Source organism: Manacus candei, unplaced genomic scaffold (assembly GCF_025592945.1).
Source record: "Manacus candei isolate 608988 ecotype Guabito, Panama unplaced genomic scaffold, ASM2559294v1 h1tg000014l, whole genome shotgun sequence".
In the NCBI taxonomy this organism is placed as follows: Eukaryota; Metazoa; Chordata; class Aves; order Passeriformes; family Pipridae; genus Manacus; species Manacus candei.
This window is the reverse complement of record NW_026138062.1, coordinates 57764303-57782532: the sequence shown is the minus strand read 5'-3', so window position 1 is coordinate 57782532 and position 18230 is coordinate 57764303. Positions and strand designations below refer to the sequence as shown.

At 43.2% G+C, this 18230-nt stretch overlaps 1 protein-coding gene across 1 annotated transcript in view; it reads right to left on the bottom strand.

The window, feature by feature from the left end:
- The window catches only part of LSAMP (limbic system associated membrane protein), a 758996-nt gene extending 742759 nt beyond the window's left edge, over positions 1-16237 (bottom strand). The window contains exon 1 of the mRNA XM_051779687.1: positions 16171-16237. Within this exon, the coding sequence (XP_051635647.1) occupies positions 16171-16207 (37 nt within the window). The 5' untranslated portion in view covers positions 16208-16237. The remainder of the gene's footprint in view (positions 1-16170) is intronic.
- Between the last annotated feature and the right edge of the window lie 1993 nt (positions 16238-18230).

Here is an 18230-nt window from a genome sequence, read left to right as displayed (position 1 = left end):
ACCCCCTCCCCCTTCTCCACCGTATTTCAGGACTGAGTGTGACATCTGGCATGACACATGGGGAACCTGCAATCTAGAGAACTCATCCATCTTTATAAGTGAAGGATATCCATATATATCAACATAGCCTAGGAAAGACTTGCAGCAGGAGAATCCAGCAACTTGGCCAGGCACTCTGCATATTTTATGAATGTCATCATCTAAACTACCTCAGCCAGTGGAAAAACAAAGCCCATCAAAGTGGCCTGGATGGCACTGACTTGGGCAGCAGAGACAAGTATTTCTGTGAGAGGAGATTATCACTGTTTGATTCTTCTGCTTTCCCCCATGCTTCCTGGTACCTCCACAACTGCAGTGATTCACAGTTCTGCCTTCATTTATGGAAGGAGGCAAATGTTCATACACTGGACAAGGCAAGCCACCAGCCAGTGTGCTCCCTGTGCTGTGTTCCTGTAGCCATTCTGCACATGCTGGACTCACAGGGCTCAGTGAAGGATGCCTTAAACCCATGTCCGCTGCAGCTCTTGTTGCATCTCTATCTTATTCTGCATCTCCCTTTGCAATCCATGTCCCATATCTACCTGCAAAGCCAAGTCCTTGCTCTTCTGACCCACTTCAGACCTCGTCACTCTCGCTGTTGTTACAAACTATTGCAGGCTGCTGTTCCAAAGCCATCTCTTCCTCCTTGGTTACACACAGCAGCTCTGGGAGGACAAGGAATGCTTAAAGACCAGGAAAGCTGAAAATACTATCATCATTGTATTTTCCTGTTGAGCAAATAAGACACACAGAAAAATATTGCTATGTCTTTGAAACATTTAGAAGTCTGACTGAGCATAAAGAATGTCAAGTCAGGGCAACCCATGCCAGCCTACTTCCAGCTGAACATCAACACACAACAGCAGAGAGCAGCTGCGGTGAATTCAGCCGAGGGAATTCTACTGTCTCGTTCTTATATTCAAAACCAGAACAAAATTAGGGTCTATTCTCCAAACAAATCCTCTCTGGCCAAGACCTGGGGAAGACAGGATGAATTAATATCCCACTGGTCAGTAAATGTGAAGGTGGTTTCTCTGCAAGGGGCCAAAATTTGAAGTTCCTCTGAAGCTCTTAAGATTCTGTGGATGTGGGAGCCATTTGGACAGGAGAGCAAACTATTTATGTAACACACACTCCAGGCTTGCATCCAAAATGCTGGCCTTTGATCAGAAAAAGACATTATCCCAAGCCAACCTTACAAACACCAGCAAGAGTGCCAGAGTGGCCAGATGGTGCTCGGGTACCACTGCAGCCCCCTGGACTGATTCCCTTGCAAACACTGGCAACTGTGATGGGCAAGGATGCACCCTCCCTCCCCATCGCTCCCTTCATAAATCCAGCAAGGTATGCCAACTTTCCCCAGCAGCATCAGGTGCTTCTGCAGCTCCCTACTACTCCTCTCACAAGCAAGTTGCCAGTGGGCCCTCACAGTGCCAAATATTGCTGCATCTTCCAGACTGCTTCCCTCTCAAGCACTGGCAAAGGTGCTACGACAGCGTCACTAGTGATATGCTCCTTCTTACCCTTTCCATTGCAAGTGCCAACAGTGATGCCAAGGTACTCAAATTGTGCCAGACTTCAATAAAGATGCTTTGCAATAATATAATACCTTCTTCCAAGAAATGGCAAAAAGGCCCAAGTATCCAGATGGTGCTCTAATAACCTTCCCGTGCCCTTTATGGCTCCTTGGCAAGGATACCAAGCTGCCCAGAGTAACCTTACAAATCTTTGAGGGACTCCCTAATCAGAAGAAAAAGAGTACCTCAGTGCTCCTGGCAGGTAGTTTCTCTTACTCATGTGTAATTCACAGCTATCTACAAGTTTATAGGCAACTGCTCTTACAATATTACTACTATCTCCTCCATCTTCACCACCAGCAGATCTGCCCTGATGAAAACCTCAGATATACACAGGTGATATCTCTAAATGCTATGACACAAACCAGTGCTGGTAAATTGACCCTCTTCACCTGCCTATTTACTGTGGTAGGTTTTGGAGGCACAGTGTGTTCCAGTAGCCCAGCGCACCCACTAGCAGGCCATTAACGCCAAATACCTAGGAGTTTAGTACACATATAAAGAAGGGAAAAGAAATCTTGCCCTAAGTGATGTCTCAGAGAGCTTATGCTAATTTAAAACTTATGCTCTTCCCACTCTCTTCCTGCCATTGCTGTATATTCTTCATTGACCCACAAAGCAAAACTGAGCTTCGGCAATCTAAGAGTAGAGAAGCAGATTTTTTCTAATACCATCACCTGAAAGCATTGTCCCTGTTTTCCTTCAGAGATACCACTTGGCCTCTTTGGCCAGCTACAAACCTATGGTGCTCCCACTTGTAAAGGAAAACACTGACAGAAGATGGAAGGCTGCTTCTGTGCTCTAAATGCCTCATACTTTGATTAAAAATGTTTTTGTCAATTAGGGATTGATTTTTGCTGTTCATTAAAGTGATGGATGTCAGTGCTGACGGAGGTGATATTTTACCCTGCGGTGGCCTGCTGTACAGATGGGTAGGAGAAGCCGGAGGCTCCAGTTTGCTCGAATGGAGCTGATGACCAGGACTAGGATAAAATAGGCCAGTCAGAGGATGGAGAAATGAGTGCTACAGAGCTCAGGGAGGAGCAGGGGGAAGCTCTCATGGCAGAGTTCTGTAGTCAGTCCTTACCACTTTATCTTTCTGAAAGCACAGTGGATGCTGAAGATAGATTTTAAGTAGAGCTGGAGATGGGTTTTTTTTGGACAGTTACACAGCAAGAATGAAGATATGGATTGTATAGATGCCACAAGCTGATAAGTTTTTACATGCAGGCCATGTAAAATTTCCCCAACTCAAGCTGAGCTTCTCCTCTAGGAACTCACATTGAGTTCTGCCTGATACTGCCATCAAAAGGACATTCCCTGAGAGGAAGAAAGGGCTGTCCTTAAGCTGCATGGGATAGGTTCAACCTAAGATATGATTTCCATGTGAAAATTCAAGAGCTTCGAATGCATAATCAAGGGCTGTAGCAAAGTTTTCCAAAAATGAATCTACTTTCACAGTTCACTTTTTGCAGGACAGGGGCTACACATTACTTGTGTCGCTACCCAAGAGGGTTAGATGGAGTCACCAGGAGCCGCAGTATTTTCCAATGCTGTACCTGACTTGCTTTGGCAGTTTTAGCCCAGGTCATGTGGAGGAGAAAAAACAGGACCCACTACATAAAATAATAGTGGAGTCAGACCATCTACTGGAAGAAGCAGAGCACACACAAATATGACATTTCCCTGGGGCTGGATCTCCAATATCTGCAGAAGAGAGTTTGGGCATCCCCACATCTTCTAAACTAAGATACAGCCCACTGACAACCCAGCTGGATTTTACAGATTTTTGCAACCTACTGCACATCCATCCATGCTTTTGCAGGCATGGAAACAGAATGAAATGTGACTCTGCCCCAGAGGAGAGTCCTGATGCAGCAGGAATTCAAAGGCACAATTCAGTGGCTCCACAACAGCCCCCATATGAAATGTCCCAGTCTCCAAGTAAGCCATGTGGGACTAGAAGCTACATCAGACCCTACAGCAGCTTCACTCTTTACTGTGGCAATAGCAGGAGGATTTGGGTGTACAGAGTATTATGATTACATTAAATGGGTTTAATAGTGCCCTTCATGCCGTGCTGTCCTCCCACCTTCAGCAGGGACATAGGGCAGCCACAGGGCAGTCACTAATGCAGAACCAGGGGCTGAAACACAGCTCTGCAAAAATTCATCTGCTCCCTTTTCCCGTTGAAATCTGTTATCTGTAAGTCCTCCATCTCCCTCAAGTTCCAGTTTTAGATACAAACTGTGTGTGCATGTATGAAACACACAGGCACACAGACACATATATTTGTATGCTGATGAGATCGTTAAATTTATCAGCTCTCCAATTCATTTGAGGTTCGTTATGGAGCTGCAGCGCTGCTCCTTTCATCTGGAAATGGAAAGGGAGCGGCCTTTACCCCTTTCTCGAAATTAAAGCGAAATGGGTACCACTTTATTTTAAGTGCCCATTAACTAAAGCGTAACTGAAACCAAGTTACAATGGGTGCCTCAGGGGAATGTACATAGGAGACACACCCACCAACAGCAAATGGCGTCAGGCACAAGAATCAGTGGAATAAACATCAAAGCACTTCCTAGTGCAATGATAGTTAAAAGCCTATTTTACACCCAGAAATGGGGAGAAAGCGGGTCCAAGAGCTCTTCAGCACCTTTGAAAGACTCATTTAAGTCTTATTAAAATATTACCTGCTCTTTTTTTTCTTCTTTTTTTTTTTTTTTTTTTTTTTTTTTTTGCCTGTTACTGGATTTAAACTCTTAATTCATCTTCTGTAATTTTTTCTCTACTTGGCTATTGTAAGGGGAAAAAGACTCAATACTGTTAGTAAAAGGATCTAATTGGTAACTTCTTTTCATCTCAGAAGCCCCCCTCCCTCCTCCTCCTCTCATTCCTTACAGGTTGGGTCATAGCAGCTTTCTTAATCTTTGGAGATTATTCTTTTGTGGTTTGATGAGACTTCACTAGACTCTTAAATCTTTTCATTTCACCTCATTTAAATATTTTGGCCAATTGCTGAAGTTAATGATGATGAATAGGATTAAGATTAAAGGCTTAAAAGGGTTAGGAGGAGGAAAAAATATATTTCATTTTCAACAATGCATACAAAAGTCTCTTTTATTTGGTGTTGCATTACCTCTCTGTTAGGGCTGTAGCTCATAGCTCTTGGCAGGTCTCTGATATGGCTGCATCTATCTGTCTGTCTGTCTCTCTGCAACATCTGTCTTTGGCACCAAGTTCAACAGAAAAAGATCAGGACCTTTGCACTGTCTTTGCATGTGCTCTCACTTGTTCTCTGTGCTGTCTGCCTCTGCTTGTGCTCTATCTATGCTTCCCTGACTTATTCTAAACCCACGTATCTGAGTATAACTTTTCAAAGATGTCATTTAAAATAAAAAAAAGCACACATTTATGTAGACAAAATTATCTTTATCATTTTGCACAGCAATTTAGAAGACAACCAGCCAGAAACTCCTGTCTGTGCACAATACAACCCTTTTGTGAAGAAAGAAATTTTCTCCTTTATTATTCTTTTACTCCTTTCCATAAACTGATTTCCTCTGGTACGAAGTTGAAAATCCATCCTCATAGTCTCTGAAGCCACAGAAATTGGACTAAACTGGAAACCTAGCTGCAACTAAATAAGTCATATTTCCCCATCAGTCTTTTATCTTTTTTTTTAAAGAAGTAAAGATAATTTCACAGAAACTGTTATTCTAGGAAGCCTTAGGTTAGTTTAGATTGACTCAAATCCCTCTGGCTTCTGTTTCAAAATCAGTGGAGAAGAGAGTTCATGGAGTGTCTTGGATAAACAATACAAGTTGCCAAATGCAACCAGGAAATTCTCTGTTAAACCCAGCTTTGCCAGGTAAACTGTGAACTGGTGGTACTATACCCAACAAAAACCTCTCCTCTGCTACGGTTGAAGCATCTACGGAGTGGATGGCAGCAGTCAGTTCCTGGCACAGCATCAGACTGGGTGAACTTGGTGCAGTACAAGACCCCCACTCTGACAGGGTAATCTCCATGTTTATCTAGACATATCTCTTCAGCCCTCAGTGTTTTAAATCTAGGTCTTCTCCAACACAAACCTTTTCAATAGGTGGGGGGAGGGTGAATACATTTTCCAGGCTTCAGTGAAAAAGTGGCATGAGACAGAACATCATTTATAATGTTAAGGATTAAAAATGGCTTACTGTGGGGAACAAAGTGAGCTATGGGTCTGCTGCAGATTTCTGGCATATTGAACAACCTGTACTAAAGCTCTAACCTAAAATATTTATAACTATATTTACTGGAGTTCATGTTAGGCTTGGTTGGGGCAGAGCAGATCCTTTAGCAAAGGAGGAATGAGCACAGGGCTGAAGTCTGTCTGGGCTCAATAAAAGATGAGCCAGGAGGGGGATGAGAGCTGAATGGAGGGAGCTGGAAGATCATTTGGTGTTGCCTGAGGCAAAGCACTGAGTCCACAAGTGACAAGAGAAGCAGCTCTTCTAACATGAGTCTAAGGATCGAGTATGACTGATGCCAAACTTGGCAGGGCAAAGCTAATGAGACTTAATCACAGAATCACAGAATATTCCAAGTTGGAAGGGTCCCAAATGGATCACTGAGTCCAACTCTTAAGTGAATGGCCCATATAGGGATCCAACCCACAACCTTGGTGCGTTTGCACCCACCATGTTTGTGCAAGGATGGACAAGTAGAACAATTTGCCACTCCAGACTGAGGGAAACATATGTACAATGAGAAGGCTTCTTTCAGATCATCCTTGTACAACACTCTTACCATTTTTGTGCTTTGGCCAGCATGAGTAGAAGACCTGAAGAGGAAGCCCCATAGGTGTTTGCAGTTCAGGAGAATGAGGCACCAGGAATAGATGGACACAGCTTGTCTCCCAGATTACAGCTCAAGTGGGGGGGGGGGGCATTTCCTAGGTAAGAGGTGATATTTCCTCACTGCTGAAATGAGAGACATTTTGGAAAATCCTAGACATTGCAGGCGCTGCATAATCATTATTCTGGCACAACAGGAAGGTGACTCTCTCAGTAGAAGTTGCTTATCTTAAATGTGTCCAGAAACATCTTCAGTTCTTTACACATCTTTAAAGTCTTAGACTCTACACCTTCTCTAACTGCAGGGTGGGAAAATCCTAGTGTGCTCAACAAATTCAAAATCAAATGTTTTGACTGACACAATGGGCTTGAAACAAAGACTTCCAGAGATAAAAGCAGAAGGTAAAAAGAATCAAGTGGCTGCTCATCAGTGGACTGCAGAGCAGTCTGGTAACTGTGCAGGATTTTATGGATACAGAGGCAGATTTTGAGGGGCATATGGACTAAAGGGATTGTTACTCCTTAAAACTATTCCTTAAAAGTCCTCTCCATTGCCAAGCAGAGAGACTGGTGGAAGAACAGCTGTGATGGGTATGGGGAGTGTGCAATGGCCCATCACAGCTACATCCGTTCCCAGTGCACATTTTCCATCTTCATTTGCTGCCCTAAGCATTTGTGCAGATTTTCTAAATAGTACACAGATATTATATTCTGTGGCAAAGCAGACAATCTCTTTGCAAAATGCAGTTGGGCTATAAAGGCTTTATCTGAAGTAGTGGATGAAAGAAAGGGAAAAGAAAAATGTGGTTTCTATTTTTTATTTTTCAAGATTGAGTTTCTTTCTTTTTTAACTGTATCCAGTATCAGTATTTGAAAACTGTCAACAGGATCCATGTACCGTTATGGAAAAAAAAATAAAATTAAAAGCAATTTTAAAAGACAGGAGAACAGAGATTTAATAAAGATCTGATAATCCTTTTTTTCATACCTTGTTTCTAGAATTCGAGCCTTGAAAACTTTCAATTCAGTAAAAAGGAAAAAGGACCTAAGGATATTGCTCCGGGATTCAGGACCTTCAAAAGAGAGATATAAAAAACCATCAAAGGCAGGTGTGTGCATGCATGTGTGTGCTGCCCATGTGTCTGTGCATGCCCCTCCTCTTTCTCAGGGGCACAGCCGCAGCCTGGCCCCCTGCCTCGACTCCATAATGTGTTACTGTTCCCTCTGAGCTCACTTTTCTTCAGCCTTGGAGAAATAATTGTGTCACTGAGGTTAGGGCTTCAGTTGCCCACAGCTTAAACCTGTCCAATTTTCTGACATCTCTTGGGATACTCTTGACCTGGGCTGCTGTGCTACTTTGCCTGAGCTTTCCCTTTAGTTATCACATATTGATTCAGCTTTTTAGCAAAAAACTGGTCATAAAGAAATTTTAAAGTCAGTGAAAAAAACCAAAACACACCAATATTCTTTTACATATGCAGAAAAACCTAAAATTTCAGAACTGTTTCACACCTAGACAAACACACAAAATTGATGTAACTCCAAAGAAAACTAAAAAGACAAGCCAATTCCAGGACAGAGAGGTGGTTCTCGTGCCTGTCTGGTTATAGGAAAGCCAAATCTACATCCCTGCTATCACTATGGCAATACAGGATCTAAACTGCATTTCCCAAATCTCCAGTAGCACAAGCTAGTACCACAAGCTAGTATCACATGCAGACACTAGCTGCTTCTTATGCAATATTCCTAAAACCTAGAATGAAAAATTATCTAGCTGATGATATACTTACGTAAATACACTCTCAACTTCAATAAAGTAACACATCCCAACTAAACTAAACTAAATTAATTAGGAGTCACCGACTAACCCAAACACCCCCAGACAGCTTTTCCAACAAAAAATTCCGTTATTGCCAAGGTACTAATAAAAATGATGCAAAACTTCATTTTGGTAACAACTAAAAAAGCCTATCTGAGCAAGAAATGCTGGTGGATCTGTGTTTGTCTGCCCACGGCCTTATCACAGATCTGTGCCTGCTTGTGACCTTTACTTCTTTTGGTTGCGATAAATGAATAGCCATCCACCAGGTAAACCTCACTTCAGCTGGGATTCTTTTGACAGCTATTAAATCCTATTTATTTTTTACTTTACCACTCATTTGTTACAGTGCTGTGCACACAGAAGCGGAGTGGCAGCTATGAACTCAGCAATCACCAAGGCTTGGCACTGATCAAGGTGAGTATTTTCATTCAGGCATTCTTAAGACTCTTGTCAGTGCCCGGCTGCTTCCTCACAGGCTCCCAGTAATCCCAGTGTTACTTCTTTTGAATGAGATAAAAACGGCCTTTATCGATAAAGACTGCAGAAAACAAAACAATAGGTTTTGTCTGAGAATTAGGTCAGTCCAATAGTCAGGTTAATAACACCAACATGGAAACCACCCTTTGCCAGCCTGATGGAACCATTATGCATTAGGGAGCAAGAATGGACTGAGCAACGAGGAAGAGAATCAAAGGCAGAAGTGAAAGATGAAGCAGAAAGCAGCCCTAGATTTAAACCCTAGACGTAGAGATTTACAGGAGAACAATCCAAAGGAAAAGATTCAAATTATTTCCATTAGCTGAGACAGCCTCTCAGCCCCAATATATCTATCCTCTAGCAGGAGCAAGGACATTGCAAGTAGACAAGTGGAAAGAATGAAGATAATGTTGAGCTTTGCATAAAGGTGTAGGTGGGGGCCCACAATTAGAAATTCAGAGCTATGCCATGTGCTACCATTTAGATCTGAAATACTAGTTGGATCTTGTTCGAAGAAAAGGTCAATCCCAAAGTCACATCTGGCTTTAGAGCCAAAGAAGCCCCAAGAGTGGATATACTGAGTCCCAACACTAAAGTCAATGTTAGGAATGCAAATAAGAGGAGTGCTCCTAAAAGGCATATTTGGAGAATGGCCAAAACAAAAGAGTCTGATTCCCTCCATCCCACCATGATATAAATCAGCCAGGCTGCTGAAAAACGGCGGTACCAGTGGGATATGGGCCCAGGCTACGTGACAGTGGGAACGTGCAGGATACTCAGTTACACTCCCATACCTTCTAGCAGTCCTGGAGTTTGCAGGTTAAAGGACAGAGATGATTACTAGAAGAAGTGGAAAAAAAATCACAGAAGTCAGCATGATAATGCTCTCTGCGGCTGCTCTGAATTTCTCCCTGAGAACAAGAACTTTGAGACCTAATTTCACTGTGGCTCATGGGATGAATGTTGTCTCTGTTTTCTGTGTAGAAATTATCTGGAAATGGTGGGTTGCTAGTTTAGTTTTATGAGCTCCTAAAACTATTCTTTGAATAATAATTGACCTAAAGTTCATCTGTTGAAAGACTTCAATATTCAGCATTCAGCTTAGGGCAACAGCACATCAGCTCTGGAAGGGGAGAGTTTGGGGGAAATTACTCCCTCCAGAGTCACGGCCACACCACGTGGCAAACCAAGTTTAAAATAGCTGTAGACGGAGAGGAGATGTGTCATTTGGAAATTACTTGTGCGCTGTTTGAGGCAGCCGTTAGCTGTGCAGCAAACAGGCTCTGCAAATAGAATTGCTGTGTGCAACACAACCTGGGACTAATGTAACCTCCTGTTTCCGATTACCAGGACAAGCTCTGAAGCCTGCCATCCACAGAAACTAATACCAAGGACTAGGGAACAGTGAAAGTTTTATGGAACAAAGGGCAACAGAAGCCAGGCCGCGTGATTAAAATTAAATCTCCAAAAGGAATTGATTGTCTCTCCTTGATACAGAGCACTAACTCTAATAAGATCTTTCATCATAAGGAGGCCTCTGCAAGGCTGGCATTGGAGGAGAAAGCAATACTGTGAATTTCCAACCATGAGAGTGTGAATTTAAATAAAACTAGAGATGCATTTGCCTAGCTTTTGGGCAGCAACCAAAAAGAAGGGAAAAAGAAATCTCAGCTGGTAACACCGCTTATTGAAATGGTTCCACACAGTAGGTTAAACCAGACAAAAACAATGCTGAGATGCAATGAGTCTGTTTTGCTTTGATTTCCTTCTAAATTAGGCATTAAATTCCATTCAAAGTGGAAATTTCAGCCCACGCTGGACAAATAGTCTTGTTGCCAATTGAGAAAGGAGTTTATTTCAGCCAAGTATATATTCCTCCCAAGTACATATTCCTTTAAAATGGTAGGACTGGCTAAAGGGTTGAACTATGGCACACTCCTTTCCTTGCTCTGTAGGGAAGTCACTCTGTCTTTCTCCCCTACAGAGATAACAATATTTCCTTGCACTTTAATTCTTATACCTCTCCCAAAGCTTGCAGCACTGGACTTGGGCTCTCTGGGTAGGCAGGATATTGGCAGCTCAGTCCACTGACAGTGAGGTGAATACCCTTAGGAGCTGGTGTATTGCTGGTGGTACTGCCTTTTACATTTGCAGCAATAAGAGCAGCTCTACAAAGTTGGCCTCCCCTGGCCTTTTCTCACAAGTTGCTGCTCTGAAAGGTTTTGCTTTGGGCCAAATGAAATTTGTGTCAAGTGAAATGATGTTTTCCATCTTTTTCTTTTTCCCCTTCTATATGAAAAAGGAGAGCAACTGAACAAGAGACAAACCGACCAACACAAAGACAATTTGGTTCAACACAAGCCAATTTTTCTGTCTCCAAATGTTTTGTTTCAGAAGCCAAAGAGAAAAATATTTGCACAGCTTTAACCCTAACCAGAAGAGTTCATTATGGAACTGGTGGCAATCTGCACACTGTATAGGCGTTAACTTAAACTACAAACATTTTAATTTGAGCAATTATGTTCTCTGGGCCTAATTCCCACTAGTTTAATTTGGATATTTTCTGTCATCACTTGTTGTACCCAACAGTTGTAAAATGTAACCATGCACTATTAAACAGCTGCTGCCTTCCACAGGTGGCTGCCTTACAGAATGAGGTGAGGATGTCTCCTGTATTGCACAGAGGAGCTGTGAGGTTTAATTCATTCATGTTTGTGAACAGCTCTGAAAGCTTCATTTAAAACCTGCCATATTCTTTGCAGGCTACACTTCCCAATGGAAAAGAGTGCAAAGTAAAATGGCAGCTTTCACAGGCAGACAGTGGACACATCTGCAGCTAGATGGATCATAAAGGAATATACCCATATATTGCACCAGTAAGCCCTGCTACATTGCATGTTACATATATACATTTTTCAATATATACTATGCATATTATTCATACATTTCAATAAAAACATATATCATGTTTCAATAAATTCAATATTGTAGTCCAATAGCTTTGACCCACGTGCATTCTTAGCTTCAGTAGCATGATTAGCACAAGAAAAAAATGCAGTATTGGACACCCATGGAGATTTACGCATAGTAAATGTGAAATAAAAGCTTTGTGGGGAATTCTTTCAGGTCTTGGTCACATCTTTTGCTTCTGCATTGTTCAATACCACTATAACCATGAACAATTTCCAGGCAGACAGCGAAACTTATTTGATATAACTGTGGTATTGAATCAACAGCCTATATCTGACCTGGATTTACCGCTGTCTTATAAGTTCAGTATACACAAGTAGTCTTTCTGCTGGGTTGAACCATTCAATCATGTCAATTTGATCAAGCATTTTGCCCCTTTGCTTGAAAGAATATGGAAGGGAAGACACAGTTCTATTGGATCCATTGGCCTTTGCTCACAAACCAGAGCTATCAGATACCAAGTCACTTCAGCACTGATATCCACCCTCATCCATGAGGCATGTAAGACGACAAAGCAACTTTACCCTTGCCTTCCTCTGAGATATGACAGAAGGATGATGACGACAAGCCTCGGGATCTTGGGATGGAGGGAAGCAGGCGGGGAGGGAGAGGAAGGCAGAGAGGGAGAAAGGGATGCAGGAAGAGGCAGGAAGGTCTCTCCGACTTACTACTAGACCTTAGAAATAGGTACCCTTGGAAAAATGTACCCTTTTGCAAAAGGGTATTGTATCTCCTCAACATGGTAACTGATCTCAGTGTTTCTTACAACGGTCCCCTCAGAAAGACTCCAGACTATGAGCTGTTTACCGGAGTTTCCAGGGAGCTATCACAAATGTTGATCCATTGCCACAATCCAGGGTAGTTTCTTTTTACTCTGGATAGCGTTTACTAGCTAGAAAGGTACATGAATGCCCAACTGTGCAATGCAATCTGTCTGCTTGTGCTCCTCAGGCACCCAGGGCTGAACCCTGTGCCCCAGCTATCAATTTCCACTGTGCTGCCAGGCTGCTTTCAATGACTGGCATTAAAACTTCATGTTACATTCTTTCTCTTTTGCCCCTGTTCGCATGCAGAAAATTCTGGATAGTCCATTCAGGACCTTGTAATTTAGGCCCCAGATGGCACCCTGACACCTGCTTGCTTTTCCTGTGTCAGGAAAGAAATGTAACTACTTCACAGTTAGTTTGGGCAACAACAGAAATTAATTATTTGAGTTGTGGACTTTCTATAAACTCAGCAGAGAAGTGTGTCATACTCTCCACGGAAGGCATGCATGAGTCAAAGTCTAAGCAAGGAAAGAGGAAAGGAAGGAGGAGGAAGAGAAGTTTGGAGAAAGACAACAGAAATAGAAAAACGTCATGTATTGCCCATAAAGAGTTCACCCGTTGTGAATAGAGGCCCAGAGGTGAAGACAAGACTTCAGGAAAGGAAGACCGTGAGAAGGATGTGAGCCTAAAAAACATTTCAGGAAAAAATATTTCAGGAAAAAACATTTCAGATTAAGTAACCAGTGAGAGAAGTGAACTTCTTCATATAATAACAGAGCCCACCTCTGCACTTCAGTGCTCATCCTCTTAAGTGCTGGTATAGACCCAGCCCTCTGTGAGCACAAACCTACACATCCTACAGCACCCCAACAGAGAAGGGCATCATTCCAATGTGCCTATGATGAGTAACAGATTGGGCTAGATAACTACTTGGGGGCTCTTCTAACCTGAATTATCCTATCACCATGGCTCTGAAAGGGACCACACGTGGGCCCTTCAACAGCAGTAGCCCTGGCAGGCAGCAAGCACCACGTATGATTTTTTGCCTCAGCTGACTTTCAGTTACACAGACAAACAGACGTACTGAGGAAAGGCACTGTGAAATTATAATCTCCAACAGCGGAGTCTCCTCAAGATCTTTCTCCAACCCCCAGCACCTCATCTCCAGTGCTCATTCTGCCTTTGGTGACTTGATATTTCTTGCACAGCTCACCATCAGGAGCTGCTGCTCGGTAATCTTTTTTTAGGAGGCCTTTGGGCTGCACAGGAAGGAGACGCACTGAGAACAAGAGAAAAGTGGGAAAGGAAGCCAGGTGGGAAAAATGGAGAGCAGTTCGTTTAGGTGTGCGCTGGAGACAAAGTGGCAGGCAAAGGAAAAAGAGGAGAGAGAGAGTGAGAGACAGTGAGTGGCAGGAAAAGGCCCACTGAGAAACCCAGAGGGACACAGAAAGTAGACAGACAGGGAAGGAGATGAGAGCAGGGAGCATGACGGAGAGAGCTGAAATCAGAAAGGGTGTTTCCATTTGTATTTTTATCTGATCCAAAAATGTACTCACATAAGAAAAAAAAGTACCAGCTTAGAGAAAGAACAGCTCAGACAGCAAGAAAAGAGGTTTTGACATAACAGCCAGCTTAGGAAAGAGCTGTCTGCATAAGTGATCAACTCAAACCGCATTGACAACTCACATGGTTCAACCTTCCCTCTGATCCAGACTCCTCTGATCCAAACTCTCTGGTCCTGGCTTCACTGACTGGACTATCTGGGTCACTATCACTGTACCAAGGTGGTTGGTCTGATTTCTCAGACTCAAACTATCTCAGCATCATATGCAGTTTTGGGGATACACTAGCCCCCTCAGTGCAAACGTAGGGCTTTCTAACCTGTCTGGCATGGCAATTTCCTTGATGGATGTGGCCCAGATTAGTTTCAAATTTTGTTTAACAGCTTTACTCTTGAAAGATTGGAGGAGAAGAAGTGATCTTAAATTGAGAGGAGGGAGTCAATAAGCTTCCTTTCATTAGATAATGACTGCCTGCACTATACTCAGATTTAACTGTAGGCTCCTTCCATAAAGTAAAATATTTTGGTCTGACTCTGTGTGTATGTTTGTGTGTGTGTGTGTTAAAGGAAGAAATAGATCAAATTCAAGAAAGTGCTGAATACTCCTGGCCTTTGCTTTGTAGGTTATTTGTCCTCACTGGCAACTGGCCTCCCTCAGAGAATGCCGGCTTGTGGATGAAATGAAATACAATACAACTGTATTTTGTATAGCATCTCTCAAGTAAACAGGATCACAATTGCTCTGCAGGCTAAGTGATAAAAAACAGCACAGAGAGAAGGAAATTAAGAGACAGAAATGATAGAAGAAAACCAGCTGCTTCCAGAGGAAGGAAGCACAGCTCTGTGGCTAAGGCTCTGGGTTGGGAAATGACAGGCACCGGCTTAGCTCTTAGAGCTGCACAGACTTCATGCTTTGACCTTGAGCAACCTGCCTGACCTTGAACAACCTGCCTGACCTTACCAGGGCTCAGTTTTTAGTGCAAGACTTCTGCTTGTTAACTCTTCCATGTCTTGGGAAGTCAGAGATGACTGCATTCAAGACTGTGGGGTGCTTTGACACTACTCAGGCAAGGATTTACATGGCTGAGTGGATAGAAGTGTGTTAGAAGGTAGTGGAATGCAGAGTGATTTGAACCTTTCAGGATGCGAATAACTAAAAAAGAATCACAATAACTGAGCATGATGATGCCACTGGAACAGTTTAGCTAGTGGTGTTGATACAAGAGGTGAGCAGCAAATTTCACTGCAGTAGGACAGCCTTGCCTCATACCCAGTGTGACAGCAGGAGGCGGCAGCCATTCTATCCCTTAAAAGCAGTTTTACTCTGGGGACAGATATTAAGGAATGGAGTAGCTGCCAGTGACAGAACTGTCTGAGCATGTTAAATTTGGGTAGCATGTGGTACGGCGGTCATTTATAACCATGATGCTAACAGTACAAAACATATTGCTTATCACTATCAGAGGGTTGGGAAGGATGGTTAGAAAAATGCCTTCCAATCTGCTGCTGAGCAGCTCAAATACGGAAAAGCATGAGAAGTGATGACCCAAATGGCTAATGAACGTGTTTCATTACATGTTGACTGTGAACAGCAGGCTGACATAATACTTTTCAAAATAAGACATGATTTTGAAAGCACTTTCCATTTTTTTTGAACAACCTAGTTATCTGTTTCAGTGAAGACGGGGCTGGTGCACTCTCCAGCCTGGCTGTGGAGAGGAAAGGATGTAGTATACCTTGTAAATATTGATTTCTAGGGGTCCAAATATTCCCTTCCCTGTCACAAGTTCAGTCTCCTGTTCTGCTTTAAGATTCCTAACTAACAATGGATGTACAGAAGAAGGGAAGGCACAAGCAGGTGGTTGGCTGGGACACATCCTTTTCACAGGACAGAGGAGGGAAAAACCTACATATTAGAAATTAGCTCCTTGCTTCTGTCCCATGCTAGAGGGACTTGCGTGTGTTCAGTGTCTCCACTTAAGTAGACTCTGCAGGAAAGTATGACTAAGTGTGTGAATATCAATAGGGTCTTTAAATCTCCTAGAGATATTTTCTATCCTTGCAGAATTTCCTGGAGATGGATGCTTCAGATTGACAGTTCAGCAGGTATTGCACCAACCTTGCTTTCGTGCCAGCTGTGGGAAGCACAGACTCATCTCCTACAGATCTCTCTCCTCACATAGGACACCTTTCCTTCTCTCCTTCCCATGGCCCCAAGTCAGAATCAAACTATGGACGGGAGCACCGTTTTCCTCAGCTTCCCGAAGTAGCATGCACGAAGTCAGACACATCACCATAGCAACAAGATCAGGCCCGGCGTGGAAAATGAGGGGCAACGGGAAAAAATATGGGAGAGGGCTCTGCAGATAAGGGATAGTTGCTTCTGCCTTGCCTGGTGACAGGCAGCATTAAGCAAGAGAAGCATGTGGGAGTGACGTCCATTTGTGCCACTGTTGAGGCAGAGAGAGGCCTGTATTTCGAGCCCCTTGAGCCCGCCAGACGTTAGCGTCTTTATCATTTAATTGCAACACCACGTTGGTCCGAGAGCCCAAATCACAGCTGCACTGAGGTCTTTATTCCTTACACTGGTATTTAAGCCTTGCTGCAGAAACTCTTATCTGTCGTGGCACTTCTAACAGCATTAACTCCAACCAGTAACATTAAAAACAACAGACCAGCTGCCTCCTGCCTGAGTCCCTGAGAGCCGCCCAGGCCTGTGGTGCTAACTGGGGGAAGCTTACGCAACCACTTTAGGCATGGCTCAGCAGTTTTCCTGCACACTTCACATGAGCTCTTGTAACCTCACACACGACTCCTCGACTCCTCGGTCTCTTCTAGAGCTTGAGTTACCTTCCTCTGTCAGGAAGTGTCCCTGGCTGCGATGGAGTATGAGGGACATCCCCCTGAGACCCTCCTCTACCCCATTCCCTTTGTTCAGACTGTGACAAGAAGTTCAGAGCTGCTGCTGTGCCTGAGAAGTAACTTCCATTGTCTTCTTCTTCATGTCCCCAAAGTAGACAAGTGGCAAAAACTGTTAGAAAGACAAAATATTGACACTTTGAGGAGAGCCTTCTTTCAGGGATGTGAGTACTATTGGGACCAGCTCACACAGCTTGATCTAGTAGTATACATGGCCCTGATTTTCATGCTGACTTCCCCTGACCAGGGCTCTACAGAAATGATTAAGAAATTGCTATCAGTTGTTGCTAAGGGGAAGGAGGTTCTTTACATGACAGCAGAAGGGTTTGGACCAGAGGAGAGCTCAATTTTGATCTACCTTCTCCAGATGAATGTAAATTATTTTTCTTTTTGCATCTCTCATTGTCTATTTTAGCAAAGGCAAATTGAATCACAATCAAATGCTGTGGCCATCCTGCCTTCTTCCCCACCACCCTCCCAGATAGGACCATCCGTATAGTTTGCACCCTGGAAAAGCCACATCTTAGAAGATGATGTCCCTCTCTAGAGTCTCGTTTTTACATCCAGGATTTCAGACTCTCTCAGTAACATCTAGACTTCATCCCTCCTTGGCTGTACTGATGCTACTTCTTCTTGCAGTAAGGCAATCGGAGTATAAGCTTTTTTTTCCAGATTCCCTGCTTAACTTCAGAAAGACCCATGTAGCTTTAAGTGGCATATTACAGTAATGAGGGGCCATGACTATTTCTGAGAATATGCCCTCCTTCCCATTAGTAACCCCCCATGATAAGAAGCTCTACCTTCTCTGCTGCCAGCAGTCACTTGCAGGCCACTGGAGCTGCAAAGAAGGACAGAGCAGCCTGTCATAAAGAAAAAGTGAGAGGAGTGCATAAACTGGGAGAGAGGGTGGGGGAAGGAATAAGCATTGACAGTCAAAATGTGAAAAAGATGAAATGCAATTTTTCTTCAAATGCCTGGAGACAAGATAAATCTCCCGGCTTCCTTCGCCTCCCTTGCCCTCCTGCCTGAAAAGAGAAGAGGTAGTTAACATAGGAAAGCCCCTCAAATAAGGCCTGACAGCCACATATTCAGAAACTGATGGCATTTCCCTAAACACTGTTTGTAAAATGGTAATTATCCAGCAGGCAGTGACAGCTGGCACTTAGCACTGAGAGAGAACATGAGCGGACAAGAAGAAAGGGATCCTGCCATAATTGAACAAAGGGTAAAAAAATATATAAAACATAATCAGAAAAATAC